This window comes from Nipponia nippon, unplaced genomic scaffold (genome assembly GCF_047370975.1).
Source record: "Nipponia nippon isolate SJK-2023a ecotype South Korea unplaced genomic scaffold, ASM4737097v1 scaffold_2, whole genome shotgun sequence".
NCBI lineage: Eukaryota > Metazoa > Chordata > Aves > Pelecaniformes > Threskiornithidae > Nipponia > Nipponia nippon.
The window spans coordinates 35,578,019-35,605,037 of record NW_028262336.1 but is presented as its reverse complement, the minus strand read 5'-3'; the positions used below and the strand labels follow the sequence as shown (position 1 = coordinate 35,605,037).

At 43.1% G+C, this 27,019-nt stretch overlaps 1 protein-coding gene across 1 annotated transcript in view; it reads right to left on the bottom strand.

The window, feature by feature from the left end:
• PDXK (pyridoxal kinase) overlaps positions 1-25,811 on the bottom strand; it is a 52,496-nt gene extending 26,685 nt beyond the window's left edge. Inside the window, exons 1-2 of the mRNA XM_087758046.1 lie at positions 25,583-25,811; positions 1,870-1,924 (exon numbers count right to left, since the gene is read on the bottom strand). Of these exons, the coding sequence (XP_087614172.1) occupies positions 1,870-1,924; positions 25,583-25,675 (148 nt within the window). The 5' untranslated portion in view covers positions 25,676-25,811. The remainder of the gene's footprint in view (positions 1-1,869; positions 1,925-25,582) is intronic.
• Positions 25,812-27,019: the final 1,208 nt, after the last annotated feature.

The window sequence follows — 27,019 nt, the reverse complement described above, 5'->3', positions numbered from 1 at the left end:
ATGAAAAAATTGCTTCATTTCTGGAAGACTACAACAGTTTTACCCAGCTGTCAAAAACTAAACAACAAAAAATCCCAAACTCCAAACCTAAATACATTAAAGAAACATAAGTCACATCCAAACATCTCTTAAAAACAGGAGAGAACCTTTGTACTGTGCCAAAGGGTACAAGCACAATAAGCAGCTTTTTTCCTGAGCCAGGAAAGACACCCACCCCTTGTTTAATTATTACCTCTTTTGTGCCTTTCCTCAACAAGCAAAGATGGCTTTCTAGCTACCTCTGAAACATTACTTTCTTCTTCCCAGGGTGTCACTAAGTTCCTTCCATGACAGGAACATCTTACAACCTTTTGAAAGCTGCATGGAGCTCAACATAGTAATAAGAGGACAGAGGTTTCCTGGTCTGCTCTCTGTTCCAAAAATTTAGTAATTTATTAATAGAGCTGTACCTGTGAGATACTAGGAAAGTATCTTAACTTCTGTCTTTTTTTCTTGTTGTCAGAAACAATTTTTGCTCTTTTACAAAATGTTAAAGTCAGAATTTGTTCCTTGTTTATTTTTTAAGACACCCTTAGAATTTCTTTATCTAGAGTAGATCTCCCCTCAAACAACCTGTCACCACCATGACAGTAGATGTGCCTCTATTGATTCAAAAATAGCACGTCACTTGGAGCTCCTTTATGGGTGAAAGGTATTGCTAAAATAAACATAAATTCCAGCTTTCTTTTGAAAAGTAAAGTCCTCTAGCACTGTGAGTGTTAGGAAGTCTGAAAACACAATGAGAATGCATCATGTTCAGGCTTAGAACCCAAATATATTAACACCCCACCCCTTTCCTCCCTCCAACATGTAATTTTCGGGTAATTGCTAGCCTTCTGGGTGGGCACATAGAGAGACGAAACATTGCATCTAGCTCAGTGTTCTTCTGATGTTTCGGTTGGTAATATGAGTGTCATAGGGCCATACTGCACAGAAAACAGTACTGAAGACTCTCCTGTGCACAGGCCTGCCTGTGGATGGATGTTGTTGTGGGTTAACCTGTCAGGCAGCTAAACACCACACAGCCGTTCGCTCACTCCCCCCCAGTGGGATGGGGGAGAGATTCGGAAAAAAGGTAAAACTCGTGGGTTGAGATAAAGACAATTTAATAGGACAGAAAAGAAAGCAAAAATAATAATATGATAAAAGAATATACAAAACAACTGATGTACGATGCAATTGCTCACCACCCGCTGACTGATGTCCAGCCAGTTCCTGAGCAGCGGACCCCTGGCCAGCTTTTTCCCTAGCTTATATACTGAGCATGACATCATATGGTATGGAATATCCCTTTGGTCAGTTGGGGTCAGCTGTCCCAGCCGTGTGCCCTCCCAAATTCTTCTGCACCCCCAGCCTACGCGCTGGTGGGGTGGTGTGAGGAGCAGAAAAGGCCTTGACTCTGTGTAAGCGCTGCTCAGCAGTAACTAAACCATCTCTGTGTTATCAATATTATTCTCATTCTAAATCCAAAACACAGCACTACAGCAGCTACTAGGAAGAAAATTAACTAATCCCAGTCGAAACCAGGCCAGTCGTATTTGTGTTATTTCACTGTCTGAGTTAATTAGATTACTGCCTAACAAAAGAAATTCACACTCTGAAGTAGCACAACAGGACATTACCATGTCATATCATGTCCTAATCTCAAATCCAGACTTCTGTGAGACTTGAATCAAAACATGAAAATTACATTTCTGTCCTGTATCCTGAAAATGTGAGTGAAAACATAAGACCCATCTCTTTTCCACTGTCATGTGATGAGGTGAGCCACATGTTGAGTAGAGCTGAGTGACTGTGGAGTGGTATATGAAGACATATGTAAAATTTTACCTGTGTGGTTTGAAAACTGGACAGAGTTCACCGTATCAACTTCAAATCCCAAAACCTGTAAAAGAACACAGGAATATTTCTTTTACTAATACAGCATTGTCAATATGTTATCAATATCACAGAACACAAGAAAGGATTCTTATTTCCCAGTGCTTACTTAAAAATCTTGAGCACTGTTTTAAAGCGAAAGCTGAGTCAACATACCTGCAACATAAACAAACAATGCAGTACTTCACTACAGCAGTAGACATGGAACAAAACTGACACTGGCAACAGCACCAGAAAAACAGAGTTCTGGATCCTCAGGCTAGAGTTCACCTGGGGATAAGGATGGAGAGGCTGGTCCAGCAGCAATCACTGAAGCCCTGAAGAAAGCCTTGGCTAGTCTTTCTTGGCAAGAAAAGCAGTCTAAATTTCAAGGTACTAAATTACTGCAAAATATGGACGGAGGATGTATTCCAGAAAGGCAATCTTTCTAAAAGGAGGACAGATGAATTTTAAAAGGGAACAACGTTATGAGCCATACTTGGATTTCACAAGCAGTTTCTTTACAACTAAAAGACAATAGAAAGAAATCACAGAGAATTAATTTGGGGCATGATTAGGCAATCAAAGGGCGAGAACTCTTAAAAACACAAAGTAAAAAAAGCCTAAAGCATGCTCCAAAAGCCACCTGCTACCTTGCATTACCAGCAATCCAAATATTGCAATATCCAAGAATTTGCTAGTGCAATCTACACATTCTTGTTGCCCCAAAAAGAGATAAATATTATGAAAATAAGAGCATCAAATCAGGAGAAAACTAATGAGGATTTTTAACCTGACAATCCCTGCTTAATCCAGACAGGCATTGCTGTTCAAGCCATTTTTAGACATTTTTATCTGCCACAAAAGAAATTCTAATGCTACAGTGACATAACAGGCTGACATTCAATATTTGTTTCCACAGCCTACTTGCTCTGAGTAAGAATTCTCCTCAAAAGACGAGCTGCTATATATGGCTCAGTGAGTCATACTGGGAGATAATAGTAATGATGCATCGCTGTTTATGATCCACTTTCAGGCAATTTGCTGGGGAGGGGGGAGTGAACAAACGAAGCTTTTGCCAGTCACGTTTTTCACTGAGACACACGCCTCTCCCTTTTCATCACGAAGGCAACGCGTTCACATATATTAAAAATTTCTGGGTGTATGGTGTCAGACATTAGGTTTTCCCTGTGCATCTACTTCCTCTCGCACATGAAAGCCATTCAGTGATAAGCCCCTTATTTCAAACCCTGGGCTGTTACAAGATGGAGGTAGTTCCTTCTGCCTGCAGGCACTGCATTTCTGTCATTTTACAGCTCAGAGTCCACACAGGTTTTTGCAGAACAAGTCTCTTCTTTCAATGTGCATCAAAAGAAGCGTGGCCAGCAGGTCGAGGGAGGTGATTCTGCCCCTCTACTCTGCTCTGGTGAGACCCCACCTGCAGTGCTGCATCCAGCTCTGGGGTCCTCAGCACAGGAAGGACATGGACCTGTTGGAGTGGATCCAGAGGAGGGCCACAAAAATGATCAGAGGGATGAAGCAGCTCTCTTATAAGGACAGGCTGAGAGAGTTGGGGTTGTTGAGCCTGGAAAAGAGAAGGCTGCGAGGAGACCTTATTGCAGCCTTCCAGTACCTAAAGGGGGCTTATAAGAAAGATGGGGACAGACTTCTTAGCAGGGCCAGTAGTGATAGGACAAGGGGTAATGGTTTGAAACTAAAGGAGGGTAGATTCAGACTGGATATGAGGAAGAAATTTTTTACAATGAGGGTGGTGAAACACTGGACCAGGTTGCCCAGAGAGGTGGTAGATGCCCTGTCCCTGGAAACATTCAAGGTCAGGTTGGACGAAGCTCTGAGCAACCTGATCGAGTTGAAAATGTCCCTGCTCATTGCAGGGGGGTTGGACTAGATGACCTTTAAAGGTCCCTTCCAACTCGAACTATTCTATGATTCTATAATTTAATATATAATAAAGGTTTCTGTTCATTCCTAACCAGAAAGCAAAGTAATCATACATTAATGATAGACAGAATGGTGGGTTGTCTCAGCCTGATCGAGTTAAAATTAACCACAGCTTCTACTCTCACCCCAGTTTCTCGTTTCACCTTGGTGGATTTTATTTTGAAGACCCATGAATGAAAGGGGTGAGAACATGGCAATACTGTCATAACCTTAACCTTGATGTCTGCACATGCTCTTCAAAGAAATAAATGAGAATACTGCTTGTAATGAGACTGTCATCCCATACTCAGTTCCCCTCCCTGCAATGAACAGACCTAAGAAGTTCTGACTTTCTTCAAACATCTTGGCAACAACTGAGAATTAATCCATTTCTGTGCAATATTTAGATCACATCTCTCCAACTATTAACCACCTGACACCATGGAACACACTTACTATGATTTACTAGCTAGTCAGGTTTACACCTAGTGCTTTAGGGACGAAGAGCATGCACAACGGCTTCTAGGGAGGGCTGTTTTATAATACAGGTAAGCACTGTACCAGCTGATGGTCCCCAGAAAGAGCAGTCCTTCTTTATTGTCTATACCAGCACTAGCTATCATTGGATTTCTCAGCAAGCTTTACTATAGGATTAGGGAATTTTGGTTTGTTTTGGCCAGTTTATCTGCTTCAACCAGCAGAAGGGAAAATACAAAGGAGGCCACCTCTAACCTGAAACCTAGCTGTCTCCAAGACCTTAGCTGTACACTTGGTAAAAGTTAGTTTGTCACAGTTTCAAATTTGCCCTAAAGTCTTGTTTTGAATAAACGTACAGGACTGTAATCTAACACACCTAATTAACAATTCTCTAGTTCTGACTCAGCCCTCAAAATAAGCCATGGTTGCTCTACTTCAAGGAATTTCCTTTTACAAAGATTCTTATCAAAACAGAGAGAGTAATTAAAGGTCATAAAGTGTCATTTAAAAAACACAGTACAACTAAACCCCCTAATTAGTACTGCCTTTGGAATGACAGCCACAGGTGTTGAGGTCTTGGCCTTAGTATAAAGCATTAAAATAATCAAAAAGAATGCTGAAGTCGTGTTAAGCCAGTACGTGTTTGCTACCAAGGCAAACTGCATTGAAAAGTCTCATGGAATTTAATCATCAGAACACAACCTGAAAACAGGGTATACTGAAGTGCTAAAAGCAGCTTTTGACAGCAATCATCTCTTCTATGGCCACAAAGAAAACTGTGTCTTAATTGTGGTTTGTGTAGTTCATTTTAACAACCTGATTATTTAAAGTGGATAAGCTTCCTCCTTCAACCAACAATTAAAAAACAGTAGTAGTAACTATCATCCTTGCATATCTAAAGGACCATACATTTCTGATTCTCTGAATGATGAATACTTTCCCTGCTTACAAAGGGAGCTGTATTCAAAAGATGTCCTGTTAAATCTTTTTAATATATACTCGCATTTTTAATGTCTTGGGCAGAGTTAACAAAGCACTGATTTTGAGGATTTTTTAATTTAGTTAATTCTACCCAAACCAGAAGTTAAATAAATCTTAAGTGAAAGTTAACTACCTAATTAGAAATACATAATTTTCCTATGTACAGACGTAGAAAATTGAGATCAGAGCAAACATATTGAATCAGATAAATCATACAAAAAAAGAAAGTCTATCCCTCATATTTGCACACAGAAGTACCAAATATCTCCCGAAATTATGCATTTAGTTGGATATCAACAATTTTCTCAATGTCATAAACCAGTAAGAATTAGCCTTTCCTTTGGAAGATGACCAGAAAATACAAATTCAAAACAGGACTAAACTCAATTCTTTATATCAAGTTTCTTGCTTGTTGATATAAAACATATTTAAATAACTTATTTTAATTCATGGATTTAAAATCAATCCATTCTGGTTACTGACATTTTTTCTACATACACAAACAAACCTCTCCATGTTTCTGAAGTAACTACATAGATATGCCAGTTAAATTGTCACCTCAACACCCTTCCTTATTTTGTGAGCAATCCAAATACTGTAATCCATTAAAGACTGCAGATGAAATGGTAAATAAATATAAATCGAGATCTATACAGTAGATTTGTGGCATTCAGTCAACAGAGGACAAATTCAAGCTGGTAATGGTTTAACACGGTTCACTGAAGTCCAGAGTTGTCTGTACACTTTGCTCAAAAAATACAGCAGAAGCCACAAGTAGCACTTTGCCAGGTCCACCCGTGGGACAAACGCCTTTACTGAGATATTGACAGTTTCACCTTATACCCACTGATGCACCACTTTCCCTTTGCTTCCTGAATTTCTCTGCATATCAGTCTGCTAAGTTTGCAAAATGACCCAACTTTCTGTGTTAAAACTGTCATTCTCCTGCATGTGTATGCATGCATGTGTTCCTGGCACCTCTGTGTAAATCAACTGAAGGAACTCGCTCCACTTGGATTTTGCCTATGTCAGAACTAACACCTTCAGATCCTATTTGATTAGTGTGAGGACTGACCTTTCTAGGAAATACACAATAATGCTTAATTTATTGCTTCTCTATACCAGCTTGTAAACAGTCTATACTTCTGTTACTTCCCCATCATCTACGCTACCATTATCCCCTGTTTTGGATGATCTCTTACAGGCCCTCCAGTAGAGAACAATTCCTGGTTTCCATACTCTCCCTCTGCTGTGATTCTGTATAAATATAATTTGCCCACAGAACTGCAAATCCTGGGCAAATCTAAACCCACAGCCAGTTTGGGTAAGGACAATAAGCTCTCTTCAAAGGAAAAAGATAACTGAGTTCATCCTAAATCTCTCAGCCTCCAGTCTAAACACATGTCAAACAATGTTCTTCTTAAGACCCAAACTAAGGTTGCCTATATCACATCATATAGTGACATTTACTGTGACTGAAGTCTCAGAGGAAAATGGGCAATTCTTACATATTTTTTGAGTATCTTCAAGCAAAGGAGGCAGAACTGTTACATTTCTAAAAATAAATCACAAAACATCAAAACCGGAGGAGTTTTATACTTGGAAGGCATGGCTGGCAGGTCTGAATGACACATTTCAGAAAAATACTTGAAAGATTAAATCAAAATACGCACACTGGAACAGAACGCCTTTGAAGAAACAGCTAGCATGAAACACATACTCCAAGATCATGCATGACATCAAACTGGGCTTAGTTCTTCCTCACAAATAACTGAAGAAAAGGGACAAACGTCATCCAGTTCTTCCCACAGTGCAGAAAGTGCTATCCCAGCCTTGCAAAGAGAAGGTGCATCACCCGTGCAGGCACCCAGTCTACAGAACTATTAAAATGCGCATCTTTGAACTGGCAAGTACTCAAGGGAAAAAAAAAATCAACACACAAGAAAGGAAGATACTTCAAAATACATGGACACCCTCTAAAGGTGTCGGCTCTTTTTGGAAAACTGGACCAACAGCCTAGTTTTTCTAAAAGCACAGAAGTAATATAAACTTATGTCCAGCCACCAAGCCACAAATTAGAAGCCAAAAAATGGATCTCCTTCAGGATTCAAATTTTACAAATGATACCAATTGTTTTACTAGCAGACCAACCTGAAGATCTAAACAGATGGAAAATGTCTTGGGTTATATAGGTTATATAGAATCATAGAACCATTTAGGTTAGAAAAGACCTTTATGATCATCAAGTCCAACCATTAACCTAGCACTGCCAAGTCCACCACTAAACTATGTCCCATGTCATACTCAGCCGGCTGTCGACCAACACCCCCAGGTCCTTTTCTGCCAGGCAGCTCTCCAGCCACTCCTCCCCAAGCCTGTCACATTGCATGGGGTGGTTGTGACGCAAGTGCAGGACCCGGCACTTGGCCTTGCTGAACCTCATACAGCTGGCCCCAGCCCATCGATCCAGCCTGTCCGGATCCCTCTGTAGAGCCTTCCTACCCTCCAGCAGATCAACACTCCCACCCAACTGGGTGTCGGCTGCAAACTTACTGAGGGTGCACTTCATCCCCTCATCCAGATCATTGATAAAGATACTAAACAGAACCGGCCCCAATACTGAGCCCTAGGTAACACTCCTTGTGACCGGCCGCCAACTGGATATAACTCCATTCACCCCAACTCTTTGGGCCCGGCCATCCAGACAGTTTTTTACGCAGCAAAGAGTACGCCCATCCAAGCCATGAGCAGCCAGTTTCTCCAGGAGAACACTGTGGGAAACGGCATCAAAGGCTTTACTAAAGTCCAGGTAGACAACATCCATGGCCTTTCCTCGTCTACTGAGCGGTTCACCTTGTCCTAGAAGGAGATCAGGTTAGTCAAGCAGGACCTGCCTTTCATAAACCCATGCTGACTGGGCCTGATCCCCTGGTTGTCCTGTACGTGCCACGTGATGGCACTCAGGATGATCTGCTCCGTAACCTTCCCCGAGGTTATGCAGCACCGGATATGTTATCTTATGTTGCCCGGATCCTCCTTTCGGCCCTTCTTGTAGACGGGCTGGATAGATAGCTAGATCTCAGTTCTGGTTCACCTCTAAAAATGCAACCTTATGGACTTTGCCACTGTGTTAACGCATGAATTAGAGCTTTCTTCAAAATTTACAGTCTCTCTTCCTCTCCCTTCCAGAAAACATTTCAATCGTGCATATACTGAAACATGCTATTTCTTTGCTGCAAAGAACTAGTACCTAAGATTGTTAGAAATTAAAGATCACAAACATACATTTCCTTCAAGAGGACAGCCTAAATTGTGCCTGTTATGTAAAGGGGGGGATTGTAAAACAACAATAAACTATTCCACAGTATGGAAAAGCGTCAGTGGAGCAACAGATAAATTAACAGAAAGATTTTGAAGGAAATGCACCATCTCAAATTCAGTTTTAATGATTGCTAAGCTTTATATTTCTGTAATCTACATTATGTACCAATGGTCTGGAGACAAATAAAAGTACTCTTTTTTGCCTCCTAATCCTATTTGTTAGTGGATTGTTAACACCATCTGAGACTGAAAACTGTTAACTTCAAAGATTAGCTCTGTCTCAGAGTAAATATTAATATAAATTCTCATTTAATAATTTTATTTACTCTGAGAAATGCTTATAGAAATGTGAAAAGCTGTTACTGAACTGCTTCTGTCTAAAATTTGTACTGCAGCTTTACTATGCTTCTGCAAGGAAAAAAATAAATTATCAAAAGTATCACACACTTCATAGTACTCAAGAAGTTCTCCTTTTTCCTTGCTTGTATTCAGTTTGAAAAAATGGGGTTTTTTTAAAAAATATATAAATATCTTAAATCTCCTAAGTGTGCGAGAAAAACTGTCACTTGAATTACATGAACTTCCGAACTGAACTACATTTTATTGCTTTCCTGGGTACTAAACATTAGAAACAAAACAAATAATTTCCAATGCATTATATGTACATATTTAGAGAAAGAGAGGTTTAGAGGGGGCTGAGAGAGACGCTGTGGAATCGCTCTTAAACAATCAGTGGGCCAATTTAACTAGAATGTTTGAGTTTGTACTTAATTTAGACAACCTTAGAGAACAAAGACCTAGTTCTGCAAGAATGAAATTCAATTAAAAATACCTCTCTGCAACCTCGGTCGGTACATATTTCCCTCTTTGGGCACTGGGTTTATGCCTCTGGTGGCATTTCATTTTAAGGTTTGAAACTAAAACCAACAAAGCAGTGCTGCAACTCAAGTTAAGAGAAAAAATCTGGAACAATGAGTGAAAGGCAGAGTAAGGGGGGGGGGGGAAGCAGGGTGAGGAAGAAAAGAGAAAAAAAAAAGATTGTATAAAAACGGACTTTGTAAACTGTATACATTTCTTCCATAGTATTTATATCCCCTGATACATGTTCACAGATTGCTATCTATATATCATGAAGCAAAGCCAAGACCTCCATCCAAACTCTCCAGTTCCTTCAAAGTTCTTAATTTTGGAAAATGTTAGCTTTGCCGTACCAGAACACATCAAAACCAATTTCCCCAAGTGAGCCCACAAACGAAACAGTTTGTAAACCACAAATCCAGGGAAAATATCAGAGGTTGAAGTTGCAAATCAAGCTCAGCCAATCATTGATACAAATTCTACTATTGTGAACACAAGGTACCTGATTTCTTGTATGCATAATTAGAGCTTCACATTCAGATCTGAGCTACAAATGTGCCACAGGTGTAAATCTCGCTATATAATTCGTTTGTTCACATCTCTAAAAGGTGAGCTTATCTCCAAGGGAAACACAGTTTGACAAGAAAAGGCTCTGGCTAAGAAGAAAGGTGGAGCAAGATTCTGCTAACCAGAAGAGAACCTCTCAGACTCCACTTTCGAAAACAGGATTTTACTTTCATGCATCTAGTTCTCCCCAAAATAAATGCAGCATTTATTATAACATTTATTATAACACTTAACTTCCTTGCACTTCAACTCTTCTGCTTCGTAGCAAGACACTCGCTTTGTAAGTAAAGTTTATGGAAACAGGATGACTCTGTTTCAGTTAACAGTCAAATGATGAACGGTCCGAGCCAGGTATGTCCTGTCCTTTGTGCCAAGGGATGGTAACAGACTGATGAACTAGAGCAAAGTAGCAGTAAATATTAAGAATAGTGAGAAGGTGGTTAACACAGACTAAACAAGTGAACCAAAACCATTCAGATAGAGCCTAAAAAGGCAGCACAGCGAATTATGCGCAGGATTCCAAATCAAGGATTCAGGTGCGTAAACTCAACTGTGCTACTGTATTCCTTTTCCTTTACTGGGCAAGACCAATGTGCAGGTACATTATCAGAAACAACCACTAATTTCAGCTGCTTTCCTACTCTTTGACTAAATTGTGATGCCTAGAAATGATTCACGAAGTCATGAAACCCAGGCAGATCTCACTGCTTTCACTCAGAATCATAGAATCGTCAAAGTTGGAAAAGACCCTTAAGATCATCGAGTCCAACCGTTAACCTAGCACTGCCAAGTCCATCTATACCACGTCCTTGAGCACCACATCTATCCATTCTTTAAATACCTCCAGGGATGGAGACTCAAGCACTTCCCTGGGTAGCCTGTTCCAGTGCCTGACTGCCGTTTCGGTGAAGACATTTTTCCTAATATCCAATCTAAACCTTCTCTGATGCAACTTGAGGCCGTTACCTCTCGTCCTATCACTCATTACTAGGGAGAAGAGAAGCGATGGTCAGGCTTGTCTTCATTGCAGGCTGGCTCAGACTCTGACCTACGCTCCGCTAAAATCTCTTGCCTGAGTTTAGAGCGATTGTCTCTGCAGAGAAAACAGGTCCTTGCAGGGAGCCTGAGAAGCAAGGAACCATGACAGGTATCAGGATGTTGTTTTAAGCCAGTTCTAAAAGAGTGTAACAGCCTCATATCCTTTAGTGTATGCCCTCATCCTCCTGATAAAAATAAGCAGTTAATGCTACTGAAGGATTTCTCAGCCAGCTGCGCTCCTGATCAAGATATGTAAGTTCTAAAGCACAAGAAGATCATCACAGTCTGACCTCCAGATCATTTTGTATTTCCAAACCCTTTCTAACCATTGTGCTGTGATTTAAAGAAGTAGAAGGCAGGCATCTGGAGAACATGGTCTATCATCCTGCTATCTTAAACATAGCACTACTACAGATTTCAGCTACAGAAGTCATAAAAAATAAATGCTGTTTTGAATACTGCATATTTGTCTCCTTAAAGCATTAAAAATATAAGTCTTCATAGAGCCCTGTGAACTGGACAAGTGTTATACTCATGTGAAACCATACTGCCAGTAATCAAAGACAGGACACCATCAGTCTGCAAAGTACTGTGCTTAAACTAGCACCACTTGAACTCAGATGTAAAAGCCAATGTCCTGTTCCTCACACATGCCGTAAGAATACAGCTAGGAACAAGACACTGGTCCTTCCCCAGCTGCCAAAGAACCGCTTAGGGAATTTATGCTGTGCAAAATCAATTACGCTGCATTATATGTACTCTGTCTGTGTGCTGCCATGATCTGTACAGTACTGTGTAATACGTGTGGTCTTGTACTTTGTTTTTCAGAACACAGACCATGCCACCGGGTGCTGCAACAACTACAACAGACTCAAAACCCCTCTATTTTTCTCTACAAATTAAGGGCTTTTTATGGAAGCCTTCCAACATACTCAAAACAAAATGCAGTGTTTAATTTTCAAAAGTTAATGGCAGCACATGACAAGCCTAGGGGCTCTACAGAAAGGAAAAAAAAAGTCCTCAGTTTCAAGAGCCAGTCAAGCTTTCCAAGTAATGGGGAAGTGCTTTGATTTATATCCTTTAAAGCACATAGGAGCATTTTAAAAAACAGAAATTAATACATTTAAGAGCAAATCCTGCATCTCTAATAAATACACGTAAAACAAATAAACACACACGCAATTTTTTATTAAGCTTAAGAACATGTGAAGTTTATCCCAACACAAACATCTTAACTGTGACTATGAATTTTAATTAACATACTTAATAATTGCCTAATTACAGTCTTCTCTGCCTCCACAAACACCGTTAACATAAGGAAATTCAACAACAAGGTGAGTTGGCATAAGGCACTTGAATAAATGGATCTGGGCCAAAAAAAGAAGCTAAAAGCAGACAGGTGTATTAACAGAGCGTATCCAGTGCCCCATGCAAGGGGAAAGCATCTCGAAAGTATTAACCAGTAGCCCACCAGAACCACGGTGTATGTACTGAAAGTACAACAGTTGCCCTGCTCAGGACTGCACAAACCACACTGATTAACTTCAGAGGGCCTGTACCTGAGGGTACACGACAGCAACACAAAACCGATCAAAGGCTTGAACAGCCCCACCGTACGATCATACTTTCTTCCAGGGGACTTCCCTCCACATCCACATTTAGATGACAGCTGGCTTTATTGCTATTAACAGGGGACACATATGGTAGGCCCTACATAACAGGAAAATTACTCTTATAGCAATGTAACACTGACAGATTCATCAGCCAAAGGACAAAGTTTTATAGCATAAAGACATACATAAACAAAGGGGGTTACAGAGACTTAAACAAACACAATTTATGAAGAATTTTCAAGAAATCTTGTGGTAAGTCTCCAAACTGCTGACTTTCAGCAGACCATGTGTACAATACACAAACTGAATCAGAGAGTAACACCTGTATTTGTCTACAAAAATCACCATATCACATAAACCAAAACCATTCCATCCCTTCCATTTTTTTTAGATATATTAAAAATGAGCTTAATTGAAAGTCATTAACAGAATTCACTTCCATGCCACAACTAAAATTACCCTATCAAACAAGGTAATTGAGGTTTTTTGGGTTTTTTTTGTTTTAGTTTGGTTTGTTTTTTTTTTAACTAGGCAATGGCAACAATACTTTCCAATAAGAAAGTCTCTGTATGAGGCCATGAAACACTCTATATATCCATTGTATCACAAGTGGTTTGCATGTATGTGGTGATGTTTATGTACTACAGTTTGGAACTTCACCTTACCCAGCCATCACTGTAGTTCCAGTGAACATCATTGTTCCACTGTATTCCTCTGGATATGGAACAGTAATATATTTTAAAAGGCTGAATTTCTGTAATCAAATTAATTTGGAGGGGGAGAAAGAGAAAGGATTTCCCAGTCGCAGCTTGCACTTCAGTCACTGTGTGCCAGCTCCTGCATCTCCTTCCATTTGATACCGAATCAAAAAAACGTACATTGTACTGGGTGTAGAAAATGAGAACACAGATTCAGTTTGAGAAAAGGAGCTTGGGGAAAAGAAAAGGCATGTCCTGGCAATTAGAGAAGCAGGCATAATTGCTGGCGTGGGTTGATAAACTCAACTGAAACTGCTATTGACTAACCCAATCTCTTTCTTCTCTTTCTGAGCTTTTAATAAACCATACCAAGTAGATAATGACAACGCTGTACGTATAATATAGCTGTATTTTAGTGCACCATTTGACAAAGCACTGCAAAGAAAAATCATTAAGATCTCGGAGATATTGTACCAGGATAGTAACACAAGAGCAAATAAACTAGGTTAGGAATAGGGATGCTGGAGATATCACTGGTGATTCATTAATCCGGAGTCAGGTACCAAACAGGCCACTTCAAATTCTGACGTTAGAAACAGACAATTACAAAACAGACAATAAAAAAATACAGCAGATGACCTTGAGAAAAAAAAAAAAGTTCCTTCACCAGTGACAGACACAGGAAACACAGGAAAGGCTATAACAGATACAAAAGATTAGTATTTGGATAGTATCTGATACTTGTTAAAAATGACAGAACTTTATACTCTTTAAAAAAGCTACAAAATAAATTATACAAAGACTATACAAACAATACACACACACACAAAAATCAAGAATATATGAACAACCTGCCTGGTTAGAACTGTTCACTCTCACATTAAAACAAAAAAAAAAAATCCCTGAAAAACCACAAACCACCATGCCTTTCCCTACCTGACCCTACCTTTCACCTCAACTTCTTGTACTCTCAAGTCAAACTCCATGCATCTCAAACTGTTTTCTTTCCTTCCCAACTCAGCTTTCCAGTTACAAAAGAACCTACACGAGAGGAAGCTAGGTGTGGAAGAGTCTGGGATATTTTATATACGCTGCAGCCACGTTTATTTGATGCTTCATTGCTGCTCTATGGCCACAAGTTCTCAGGTCCAACAACAACTAGCCCCACATCAGTAAAAACAAGGCAAGATGATCACCTCAGGTAGCCTAATGCCTGTTTCTTGAGTGACACTCCCTTTTCACCTCTGATCAACTGCATACCAATTTTCAGGATTTACAAGCTGACTTCAGCACTGGACACCACGGAGGACATCATACTAAAGACTGGAGCAGAAAACAAATGCCTCTCTCTTCTAGGGTCTAGAGCACAAGTCTTATGAGGAGCAGCTGAGGGAGCTGGGGTTGTTTAGCCTGGGGAAGAGGAGGCTGAGGGGAGACCTTATCACTCTCTACAGCTACCTGAAAGGAGGTTGTAGGGAGGTGGGGGTCAGTCTCTTCTCCCAAGTAACAAGTGATAGGACGAGAGGAAACAGCCTCAAGTTGTGCCAGGGCAGGTTTAGATGGGATATTGGGAAAAACTTCTTCACTGAAAGGGCAGTCAGGCACTGGAACAGGCTGCCCAGGGAAGTGGTTGAGTGCCCATCCCTGGAGGTCTTTAAAAGATGGGTAGATGTGGTGCTCGAGGACATGGTTTAGTGGTGGACTTGGCAGTGCTAGGTTAACGGTTGGACTCAATGATGTTAAGGGTCTTTTCCAACCTTAACGATTCTATGATTCTATGATTCTGCCAGAGCAGACTGCAATTTTTGTCAAAGTGCTCTGGCAAAATTGGTACTTACTGAGAATTTGCAGATGGGCTGATCTAGCTGTAACATCATGACCATCTGACCAGAAAAGACTACAACAGCCTGAGACTGCAGTGAATTTGTTCTTGATTTTTCTGAAAAGGCTCGCAATATAAATACATACCTGAAACATAATCAGGCCAAATTCAAGATAAGGATAATAGTGCCTTAAAGATGCTCCTCCAAATAAGCCTTGGAGACACAGGAATGCTTCAAAGCAAATACCACCAGGTCACTCAGTTTTACTTGCCACCCTGACAGACTGACTGGTATGCATTGCTAACTATTCAATGCAAGATACTAAGACAACATAAAATACATGCCTTTATCAAAATTCCCTCTAAGCCGTTTTGTTCAGCACTAAGAAATTCCTTGTTCTACATCATCAGCATTTTTTCGTAGGCTGCTCAAACAAACAGCCTCTTGTGCCTGCAAGACGCCCATGCCCATCACCATTACTCCATGCATTATGCCAGTTCAGTTCAGGATCAACCCGACTGCAGAGTCAAAAGATTTGTGGTATAGCTGCTCTATTAACCTTCCTATGGGCAGGAGGTCATTCCTTCCATCTGGGGTGGGATCAAGTGATGGATCTGCAAGGCACTGATTTCTAAGGACTAAGGTAATGAAAAACATGGAAATAACAGCTCCTGTTTTCCCTTTCATTCTTCCCACTATAGGGCAAACATTAAGAAAAAGGAGAATGAGACGATGCCGTGGGTGTCTGACTGCCTTTCACTCAAGAAATACATTTCTCCTCCCCATCCTGAGACTCTGTTTACTGTTAGGTGAGAGTGACTTCAGGTACTAATTTCAGATGGAGAAGTTGCAGTTCACATATTCTTTTGAAGTTATAATATCTGCGGGTTCACTGCAAATTTCAGATTCATCATCTTCATGCTGCTTCCTTCTACACTTGGATGTAGTTTGACAAAAATGCCATACTTGTCACTGCAAACTCCCACCATCTGGAATCACACACAGTGCTATGCAAGGAAGTTTACAAACACTGATCAGGAGAGGCAGACATACACAGCAGCAATAGGTTCAATAGGCATGGACTTAATCTCTTGTTTATTTTAGTGAATGAAATGGGAGGGGGGGGAATCCCACAACATTCTTTTCCTCTGATTTTTATTTTATTTTTAATCCTGCTGTTCATATTTTTGATAGCTAGCTCTCGAACCGCAAGTCGAGCAAGGCATGACAAGAACATTATGTACATTTACGGCGGAGTTATCCGACAAGAAATTTGTTTTATCCAGCACATATGCTTTATTTGGCTTTCTTATGTAGACTATGAAAGGATACCACTCTCCTTTAGATGTTAAACTGCAAGATAACAGATGCCTGTAAAAACAGAACAGGGACCAACTCCCTGAAAGAGGCACCATGTTATGTAAAGATCACACCAAGGCCACTGCAGGGAAAGAACGAAGCTTCTGGAGAACAGTTAAACGTCTCACCCATTCACTCAGAGCAAGCAGATGTCTTACACAAGAGCATACTTTGAGGAACGTTCCCTTCAGCAGATGCCAGGTGCAGGAGCCTGGGGCTTGCTCCTGCTCTGGCACCTCCGTTATGCCAAAAGAGCTGTCTGTGGGGCTGTGTAGGGAACTGGATCAGGAAATTGACTCACAAGATACATGAACATTTTCTTCTTTTCCCTCTTTGTCAAGTTATTTATAACCTGGATGGCTTCTCAGAGCAGTTTACCACATGGCCTCACAAAATGACTCACCTTGAAGAGCTGAAGTGGACAGCAAAATAGCGCAGGTGGAAGAACCAGCTGGTGGTGGTAAGGTAGAGCAAGAGTTTTTCAAGCTGGCTTTGCTACTGAAGCCAGCGGATCATGAAACCATACCCTAGAGGATAGGTGACAATATAAAAATCTCTGAAATTTAAACACTAAGTTGCCATATATTTGTTTGGTTGTTGTATGAATGAGCAGAGGCACAATGTTACTTCCACTAACTACAGTGAGAACAGAAACAACCATCCCCAATATAAAGCTACTAGCAATATTTGGCTACAAAAGGAATGAGCTGTGACACAGGTTGTAGCTTGTGCTGGTCCACAAACAGCAATAACAAATAATTAACGTGCTGCAGGAAATATCATCCCTGCTGGTCTCAGTTTTAACAATTTTTTAACCATTTTTTTCCATTTCTGTTAGCTGCTCAGAGTGTTTGATGGTTTCCATAGGTAACGTGGTGCCCACCCCTACGAGACAGGGGCTGTATTCTGCCAGAAAAGTGAGAGTAACCACAGTGAAGAGCTGGGTGGATAGAAAAAGAGTCTTCTTTCGGCCTAAACCTGTTCAGTAGTACTCATCACCCAAAACAAATGCTGTAAAATACATGAAGATACACATATTTATAAAAAATATATTTTAATTTATTAGATTTAGGCCAAACTTTACTAAATACATCACCATAAACTCTGGCGTATAATTCTGCAAAAACAGTATCAAATTTTGAGAATTTAGCCAACATTTTTTTCTGTTATAACTTATTTTCTTTTTCTTTCCTCTTCCAGAAGATGGGGACAGACTTACCATACACAGGAGCTAAGAATAATCACAGTAAAATTCAGGAAGAAAACAAATAATTTATTGTTAACAATAAATAAAGTAGAGAACTGTTACAGGGAGTATGAAAAAAAAAGATACTTGGCTTTATTAGGTAGCAATCTGCCTAGTTAAGCAAGAGAAAAAACGTTACCTTATTCTGATATTGTGGGACAGACCAGCACTTTACTTCTTTGGCACTTTCAAGTGTGATGACCTAACGAATACTATTCTTGAAGATTGCCATGGATTCCTCCCTTCAACTTATTAATGTCATTGATAGCTGTGTCATCCTTGCTTGAGATTTCCACACAGATCCTCTTCTGAGAGGTAAAACACAACTGGACCTCGCAGAGGGGAGAAGGGGAGCAGTTGTAATCAGACTGGAAAGGTTTTGCTGGTCAGGAAAACCATTTGCTTCTGTTTCTGCAGAAACAACTGCATCTACAGATCAGAAAGTGGCTCTCCAGCTTTTGCTTTGCCAGGGAGGAGACTCTTACCATTTTTCAGTATGTGCTCTAGCACCTCCTCAATCCCATACATCCTTCTGGCAAGAGGTGCTTTGCCTTCCCAAGGGAGCGAAGGTGAATCACCATGGAAGGATTTCTACTCAGCCCAAACTAGGCCATATGCTTAAGATGTAAATAGGATGACAGAAGGTGAAGTGAGGTTTGGTGGTTGGTTGGTTGGTTTGTTTGTTTTCAAATGAACCACCTAAGAGGTTTTGGTATCACAGTTCTCTCTCCTGCTCTATGGATAATTGTTCCAGATGCTAAGGGAACTGGAGCTCAGAGGTGTCACAGATGAATTAGCATCAACAGATACGAGTCCTGACCAAAGGCTTGAAAAAATTGGGGCAGCTCAGCATAGCCAAATTTCAGTTCAGTAATACTTTTTTTGCTATGACAAGTTACCCCACTGCTGCCAAGCCACCAGATGATGAACCAGTCTGGCTTCTGTTGGGGCACATATTATCTATCAACATGGATCTGTTTGGCACGTTTCAAATTTTATCTTCCTCACTTTTTTTTTCCCCCCTCTGTAGATTACTATACAGCTGCACACTCTATGACACATAGTGATTTCAGAAGAATGGACATTTTATGTACCAGGATTAATGCCTGACTCCTCACATTAACCTTGCTTCACCAACTCAAGCCTGTTTTCCACACAACACAAGCAACTGAAGTGGAACTTCCACTTGCATCTTTTCGGCTTAAAGAAGCTAAAAATACCTGCATGGTGTGTGTTCAGTCTGCCATGGATAATGCCGTATCTCTTATTAAAAATGACTAAATATGCTTTTCAAGGAAAGGTGGCCATCAGTTTGGATATAAATAGAAAAAATGAAAATTAAGAGACAACACTTGACTAAAAGGGAAATTTTACGGAAGTATCAGTAGCTTTGTGTGTCACATTTCTCTCAGGCATATCTTTGTACCATCCTCGTACATACAATTAAAGATTCATTTTATTATTTCAAATCATACTTTTATTTGTAAATTTGTTTCAGTACATTTTAATATATAAATTAACTTTAACTTGAAGCTTACTTTTTTCAGAAATCTGATCAATATTGACTCTGTTGTCTGTCCTTTTTTGTTTATACAGGAAAAAAATATTCTCTCTACTGTTTCATTTGGAGCAGAAATAAGACATAACTACTTTTAAGAATTCAAACAATCAAAAAAAACCTAAGGCTTAAAGATAGAACATAAGGCCATTTCCTAACTAAAAAAATGCCTTAAGCAAGTGAACACTTACTACTGAGTCTCCAAGTACATTATATTCTCCATACAAACAGTGCAAATCCACCTTTAGTAGGCAAGGTTTTCTAGTCCTTTAAGATTTGCAATTTCTTGATGACTCCATTTTTTTTTTTCCAAAGAAAGTGAGTGAATCAGGGTAAGGCAGTTTTGCTTGCTCTGAAGCCAAATATTTGCATATACTTTTAGACATCAAATGGGATCCTCCTTAATCTTCCTACTTTGCTGTGTTAGATTAAAAGATTACATTTATGTCCAAAAAAAAGCTACTATTTCTTCACTACAGCAGGCACTCCAGTGTAAATATTATGTCAATATCAGTCTATGCATCTGCATATTTCCTATTTTCACAATGTACCATGAAAAAGTTAGCGAATTATAATAATATCCACTGTAAATATTTATCATCTCCTTTTTAAAAAGTTTAAAAATGGCAACTGGTCAACTGGCCCCATACACACATTGCAAAATAAACTTTAATGCATCTTAAAATGCTTTTTTCAGCTTTCCAGCTGTAATATAGTCAACCTGTGGGAACATCCCTCAGCATTTCTGTATTTTCAGGGCAAAAGTTTATTTAACAAGTTGCCCCAATTAAGTGATTTGTAGGAACGGTTATCAATACTACTATCACACACTTAGACTTGACCTCAGATGATGACCTTTCAGTCAGCCTCGCTCCCTGTTTATTAGAGACTCTGCTCAGTGTTGCAATTTAGAGTCCATAGCACAACAGCAGTCCTAGCTGCACTGCTTTTAGGCAGGCTGAAATTACTCTAATTTTTCAAATTTATTATTTCGCATTAGTAGTTGAAAAGATTTCTGTAAAAAGTTTGTAAAGAAACTTGGAATCTCTTAGTTTACAGTGCTACACAAATGTGAACAACTACTGTTAAGTGAGATTCCAATATTTTTTCCAGTTCTTTGCCTCAGTCTAGTCTGTCTTCAAGCAATGTTAAGAGCTGAAAGAGTGACCACCACCCCTATTTTATTTTATTTAGTTTCAAGGAGTTTTCTGCTTTCTTGTCCTCTCTTAGACCTGTCCTACTCCTCTTCCAGCTTACCATACAGGTCCAATGTCCATCTCCTACAATCTTCTCAGAAGTTCAAAGTTCTCACAGTACATCAGAGCTCCTAGAGGGCCAGAACCATCCTTTCTTCATAGGTGGGTTAATCTGGACAAGCACTTCTGGTAAACTCTGGCGAAGCCCCTCCCTAGAAATCCAGACTGCCAGGAACCACCTTGTTAGGACCTTTTGGATTACAAGTCTTTTCCGTGGCCTCACCTTGCACATGGTATTCACTGGACTTCTGCAACTACAAATACTGACATCCACATAACAAGAAAATGCTATTTACATAGCCATGAATAAGCCTTCCAGGAGGGGTCCGGAGTTTGTTTTGTTTGGCTGTTGTTTTTTTTCCCAACTCATCTGTCCCTTGTTTACCTTTCTTAGAAGAACAAAAACAGGGGCAAGGAAGAAAACCATGCTTCCACAAGCTTCATTTGAAGTACAAATCTAGAGGCACGATTCTTGTTTCAGATACGTAATTTAGGACAATCTTTCGGTATTACAAAGAGAAAATGCATTCTTTTATCTTTGTATTTATTTTTTGTTTAAGGGTTAGGCTTTGTGAGCCTTTGATCTGTAACAAAAATAAGGGCTAGCCAGTAGGAACATTTCTTACTGTTACTCTGTGAAGACTTTTGATTGATCCATCCTTCTTCTGACTCACATAATTAACACACTAGAAGTAGGTTTTGAAAAACAGAACAAGTAGTCATCTTAAATAAGAGATGCTCTTTAACTGTCTCTCTTTCTGTACAATACTTAATCCATTTGACTACACTGTTCAACAAAAGAAAGGAAAAAAAAAAAAACAAAGCCTTAAACTTTTTTGCTAGGGCAGCAGATAATCATTAAAGATAGGCTGATAATGGTTTTGGTCTCAGCATATGAAAGCAAATTATACCCTTGGCCTTGAACAATGCAGTTCAAGACTATCCTTAAATATCAAATTACTGTCTGTGCTGACCAAAGTTTTTTCCCATCTTTTTTACAATTCAGAAGGAGCTAAAAATGTAGACTTACTGTTTCTTTTGCAGGAGAGAATCACTGAGGACTAGTGTAAGAATCATAGAATCATTTAGGTTGGAAGAGGGCTTTTAGATCAACAAGTCCAACCATTAACCTAACACAGCCAGCTCCACCACTAAACCATGTCCCTAAGCACCACATCTACACATCTTTTAAATACCTCCAGGGATGGAGACTCAACCACTTCCCTGGGCAGCCTGTTCCAATGCCTGACTACTCTTTCGGTGAAGAAGTTTTTCCTAATATCCAATCTAAACCTCCCCTGGCACAACTTGAGGCCATGTCCTCTTGTCCTGTCGCTTGTTACTTGGGAGAAGAGACCGATCCCCACCTCGCTACAACCTCCTTTCAGGTAGCTGTAGAGAGTGATAAGGTCTCCCCTCAGCCTCCTCTTCTCCACACTAAACAACCCCAGCTCCCTCAGCCGCTCCTCATAAGACTTGTGCTCCAGACCCTTCACCAGCTTCGTTGCCCTTCTTTGGACACGCTCCAGCACCTCGATGTCCTTCTTGTAGTGAGGGGCCCAAAACTGAACACAGTATTACAGGTGCGGTCTCACCAGTGCCAAGTACAGGGGGATGATCACTTCCCTAGTCCTGCTGGCCACACTGTTCCTGATCCAAGCCACAATGCCATTCGCCTTCTTGGCCACCTGAGCACACAGCCAGCTCATGTTCAGGTGGCTGTCAACCAACACCCCCAGGTCCTTTTCCTCCAGGCAGCTCTCCAGCCACTCTTCCCCAAGCCGGTAGCGTTGCATGGGGTTGTTGTGACCCAAGGGCAGGACCTGGCACTTGGCCTTGTTGAACCTCAAACAGTTGGCCAGATCCCTCTGTAGGGCCTTCCCACCCTCCAGCAGATCGACACTCCCGCCCAACTTGGTGTTGTCTGCAAACTTACTGAGGGTGCACTCCATCCCCTTGTCCAGATCATTGGTAAAGATATTGAACAGAACTGGCCCCAATACTGAGCCCTGGGGAACACCACTTGTGACTGGCCGCCAACTGGATTTAACTCCATGCACCACAACTGTCTGAGTCATCTAGCCAGTTTTTTACCACTTCCTGATACTAAAAGCTGCTCAGGTTACACAATTTTGAAGTAACTTATGACTATTTTAAATATAATTTAGAACCACCTTCAGAACTTGTAAAGAGAGAGTAAAACCATGCAAGTAAAAACTATTTAAACTCTTGACAAGGCAGATTTCAAAGCACAGCTGAGGACAGTTCACTTCCTGGCATTTTACTACCTGGAAAATCCCGGTGCGCGTTTCCTCTACGACCTATTAGTTAATCTAGAATCTCAAACTACTTAAACAAACGTATTTTATCCTGAAATGGTATAAAGGGTTCCAGCATTTCTCACTCACCTATATTACTTACAACTGCTCTAATATATGGTCTCTCTTTTGCTGTGCTTGCTATATACAAAGCGTTTACCACATACTTCACAAAGAAAGTACATCCACACACCTACTTCTAAAATACTTTTAAAATGCTTTAGCTTTATTGTACTGGAAGCCTGACAAAGCAAAACCAACTGGTTAGAAAGAGACACTAAAGACTTCTCTGCTGTGCACAGTGCTACGCTGGCTATGGCTAATAAATAATAACATCACAGACTTCCACCAAAGATCAAGTCATTCAAAAAGAAGTCCGCAAGCAGCAGGTGAAACCACGACTGGTTTTCTATTTGGATGCTGCTGTCCAAATGCAGATTCCTGAAGTGTTCTGTCAGGATTTCAGCCCATCAGACCTCACATGCACACACGCATACGTATCTACATACATCTTGCCTTGCAAACTTAATACTGATGAGCTCAGACGGAAGGCTCATTTAACCATTATTGGTTCAGAAGACCAAAGTAAAAAAGAGAATGGGAAATAACATAAGCATGCTAGATTTGCACCCATCCTCAAGACTAGCATCAGGTTTCATTTATATATATATATATATATATATTTAAAAAAATAAAGAGACTGGGGTTTGTAATTCCTTTCCTTGTTTCAAGAAAACATAAAAAAGGAAAGTTTCACTTGGTGGCAACTTGCTAGATCTGACGTTCTAGCAAAACCAGGGTTTAAATAACTTTCTAGCAAGCACAGCTTCACCCAGGGTTGCCTACATAGGATTCTCAAGCATAGCCTGTAGTGATAGGAGTTCAGTTGTTCCCCAGCTACCTTTTTTCACCTCACCCCAGCAACTTCCTCTTACGGCGTACACCGAGGAACATGACACGGTGCGAGCGTGATAGCCTCCTAAACAGAACCCAGCTACAACATCAATAGGACTTCTTAACTACAGTAGTATTTTATAGCGTCATAGTCAAGGAACCAAAGACACTTTACAGGAACCGATTTGCCAAGTCATATGAGACACCCATACAGAGGCCCACATGCCACAGAAAGGTTGAGTGACGTAAGAGTAAAGAGAACCTTTGACACAGAACGAAAATGAAGACAACAGTTTACGAGACTGGAGATTTCTGGAATAAGTACTACTGTGTGCCCTTCTGCGACCACAAAAATAGCTGGGAGAGGTGAGGGGGGGGGAGCACAATTTAGAGATCATTCTGTTACGAAAGGAGGGACGGCTGATCTGCAGATCGTGACAGCCTTTCAGGCATGGGTCTCCACATACACAGATTTTTCCACAATACACGGATTTCCTATGCACATCACCCTTCATCATATACTAAATTTCAAGAGAGCTGGTTACATTATAACTGGATGGCGATAAGGTGGTGTGATGATAGCTTGCTGCAGGCCTGGTTGCAAGTGTATCATTTATCAGAGTATACCATCTCTCGTGTCTCGTCAAGTGAGATTACACCACCGTTTGTTCAGCATGTACCAAGATAACCAACGTCACGACACGCTGCGTTCCAGCAGCGAGATTCTTCGACAGCAAGCTTCACGCAGCCACGCGCGCGTCAAGGAACAAAGACCTCTTGACGATAAGGCCCCAGATTAGCCCCCTTACCACACAGACACTCCGCAAGAGAGAACAGTGAGATGTACAAAAGCTCGCCCCAAAGCACACCGATGTTTTCCCGCCGTCAGCTAGACCTTAGCAAGCAACTCTGAAGTCAGCACATGACAGCTATGAAGGCCAAGGTCCAATTACACCCTCAAGCCCCGGGCCGTGTAAGCTAGTTTCTCTGGCCCAGCCTTACACAGTCGTTAGGTGGTCCTTACACGCTACTACAGCTCCCCTGGATCCTCAGAGACCGAGGGGTGGGGGCTTACCCAGCCCCACCACCAAGGAGGACTAGAGGGGCTCCGCTTTGCCCCAGCACAAGGCCACCGGCCCACCGAGCCCAGCTCCCCGTCCCCGGCGCGGGAGACCCAAACCCAGGCTGCGTACGCACGCCTGCCACCGCGGCGCGGACGCCCTCGGGCAGCGGCGCCCGGCCCATGCCGGGGCACAAGCCTCGGCGACAGGCACAGGCGCCCGCAGAGCACGGCGGGATGAAGCCGAGCGGACCCACCAGAAGCACTGCCCTCGCCCCCCACCCTTTTAAGCCCGCCCGCCGTCCACCACAGCCTCAAGCCGGCGGGGCGAAGGCGTTATGTCAGCGGGAGCCGCGGGCCGGGCCGTGCGGCGCGGAGCCGGCGGGAGGCGCAGCCGCACCGGCCGCGGCTCGCCGGGGTGCGCGGAGACCCGGGACGGTCACTGCCGCCGGCTCCCCCCGGCCCAGCCCCGCGCTCCGGCACCCGAGAGGGCGAGGAGGGCGCCCGGGCGGGCTGCTCTCGGCCGCCTCCTGACCTTACCCCCGCCTGGCAGGAGGCGCCCACCCCCCCGGGCGCCGGAGCCCGCCGGGCAGCCCCGCCGTCGCACCACCTGTCCGACTGCCCTCGCCGCCCCGCAGGGGAACCGCGGCGGCGGCGGGCCCGTCCGCGCCCGCTCACCTGCAGGGGGAAGGTGGCCGCCTTGTTGCCCACGTAGCCGCGGACGACGTGGCTCTGGATGGAGAGCACCCGGCACTCGCGCTCCGGCTCCATGGCTGCGCCGGCCGAGCGGAGCGGAGCCGCGCCGAGCCGAGCCGAGCCGAGCCGAGCCGGGCTGTTGGCGCCGGCAGCGGGAGCGGGGGGCGGAGCGCGGAGGGCGTCACGCGCTCGCCCTCCCCTCCTGTCACACCCGCCCCCCCGGCGCGCGGGAGGCGGGGAGCGCGCGGGCGCGCCGCCGCCGCCGCCGCCGCCGCGCCCAGGCCGTCAGGCGATCGCTGCGGACACCTAAAGGCCGCCTCCGGCCTCGCCGCCGCGGGGAGGCAGCCGCCGCGGCGGGGCGCCCACCGGCGGCACCTAACGCCGTCCCTGTCCCCTCCGGCGCTCTCGCTGCAGCTCCCGCCGCGGCTTCCGCCCACCCCCCCCCGTCGTCACGCGGCACGCGCCGTCATGCGCCTCAACGGCCGCCCCTCCCTTACCCGGCGGCGCGGCGGGCGCCGCTGTTCCTCCCGGCGCCGTCCCGCGGGGAGAGCGGCCCCGCCGCTGAGCCCTCCTGCCCCCGGCCGGCCGGGCCGCCGCCTCGGCCCTCGGCGGGCACGGTGCCGCGTCCCCTTGCCCACCCTTCGCCGCGGGGAGGCTGTGCCCCTCACCCCGGCGCTGGTGCGCCCGCTGACACCCAGAGAGGCGCTGCCCCAAGGTCGCCCACCCCTCCCCGGCACAGGCCCCCCGGTACCGCTGCTCCCACACGCCAGGCCCAACGCCTGTTCCAAACGCTGCGTACCCACGGCCCGCATACATGGACCCCCTTCGCCCAGTCTGACATGTCACATTGGCTGCCACCATCGACTCCCTCCTGCCCTCACTGCACAACCCCACGGCACCCAATACCTCAAGCACGCTTCCAGGGCCCATAGGTACGTCCAAGCACTGGCCAGTACGCACAGCATTGGCCATTCAACCCTCCCACACCACCCATCCTGTGCGCTAACTGCCATTTACTGTCCACGCTCCCCCGTGCCTCAGTGCTAGCCACACCTGCCCCTCCGTGTACTGGAAAGCCAAGAGCAGCACACACATCCCGACAGTGCTACAGCTTCTCTTCCCCAAGTGTCCAGAAAGCCCTGTGAAGCCACGGACGCCACAGGCACGCCAGCCTGAGCTACAGGCGGCCTGACGGAGCACCACCCTCACAGTCAGGTTTTGAAGTGAGTGCAATTGTATGTTATTGACACAAAAAAAAAACCCTCTGTAAGGCTGCCAAAGAGTAAAAGAAGATGTGTTGGCTGGCAAGTGCTACAATACATCAAGACTCTGCTGAGCTAGGACTTCATAGCCTGTTTGGGAATTTCATCCTCCGCTGGCCATTTGTCATTATTGACCGTCACAGGCTCAGTCAAAGAT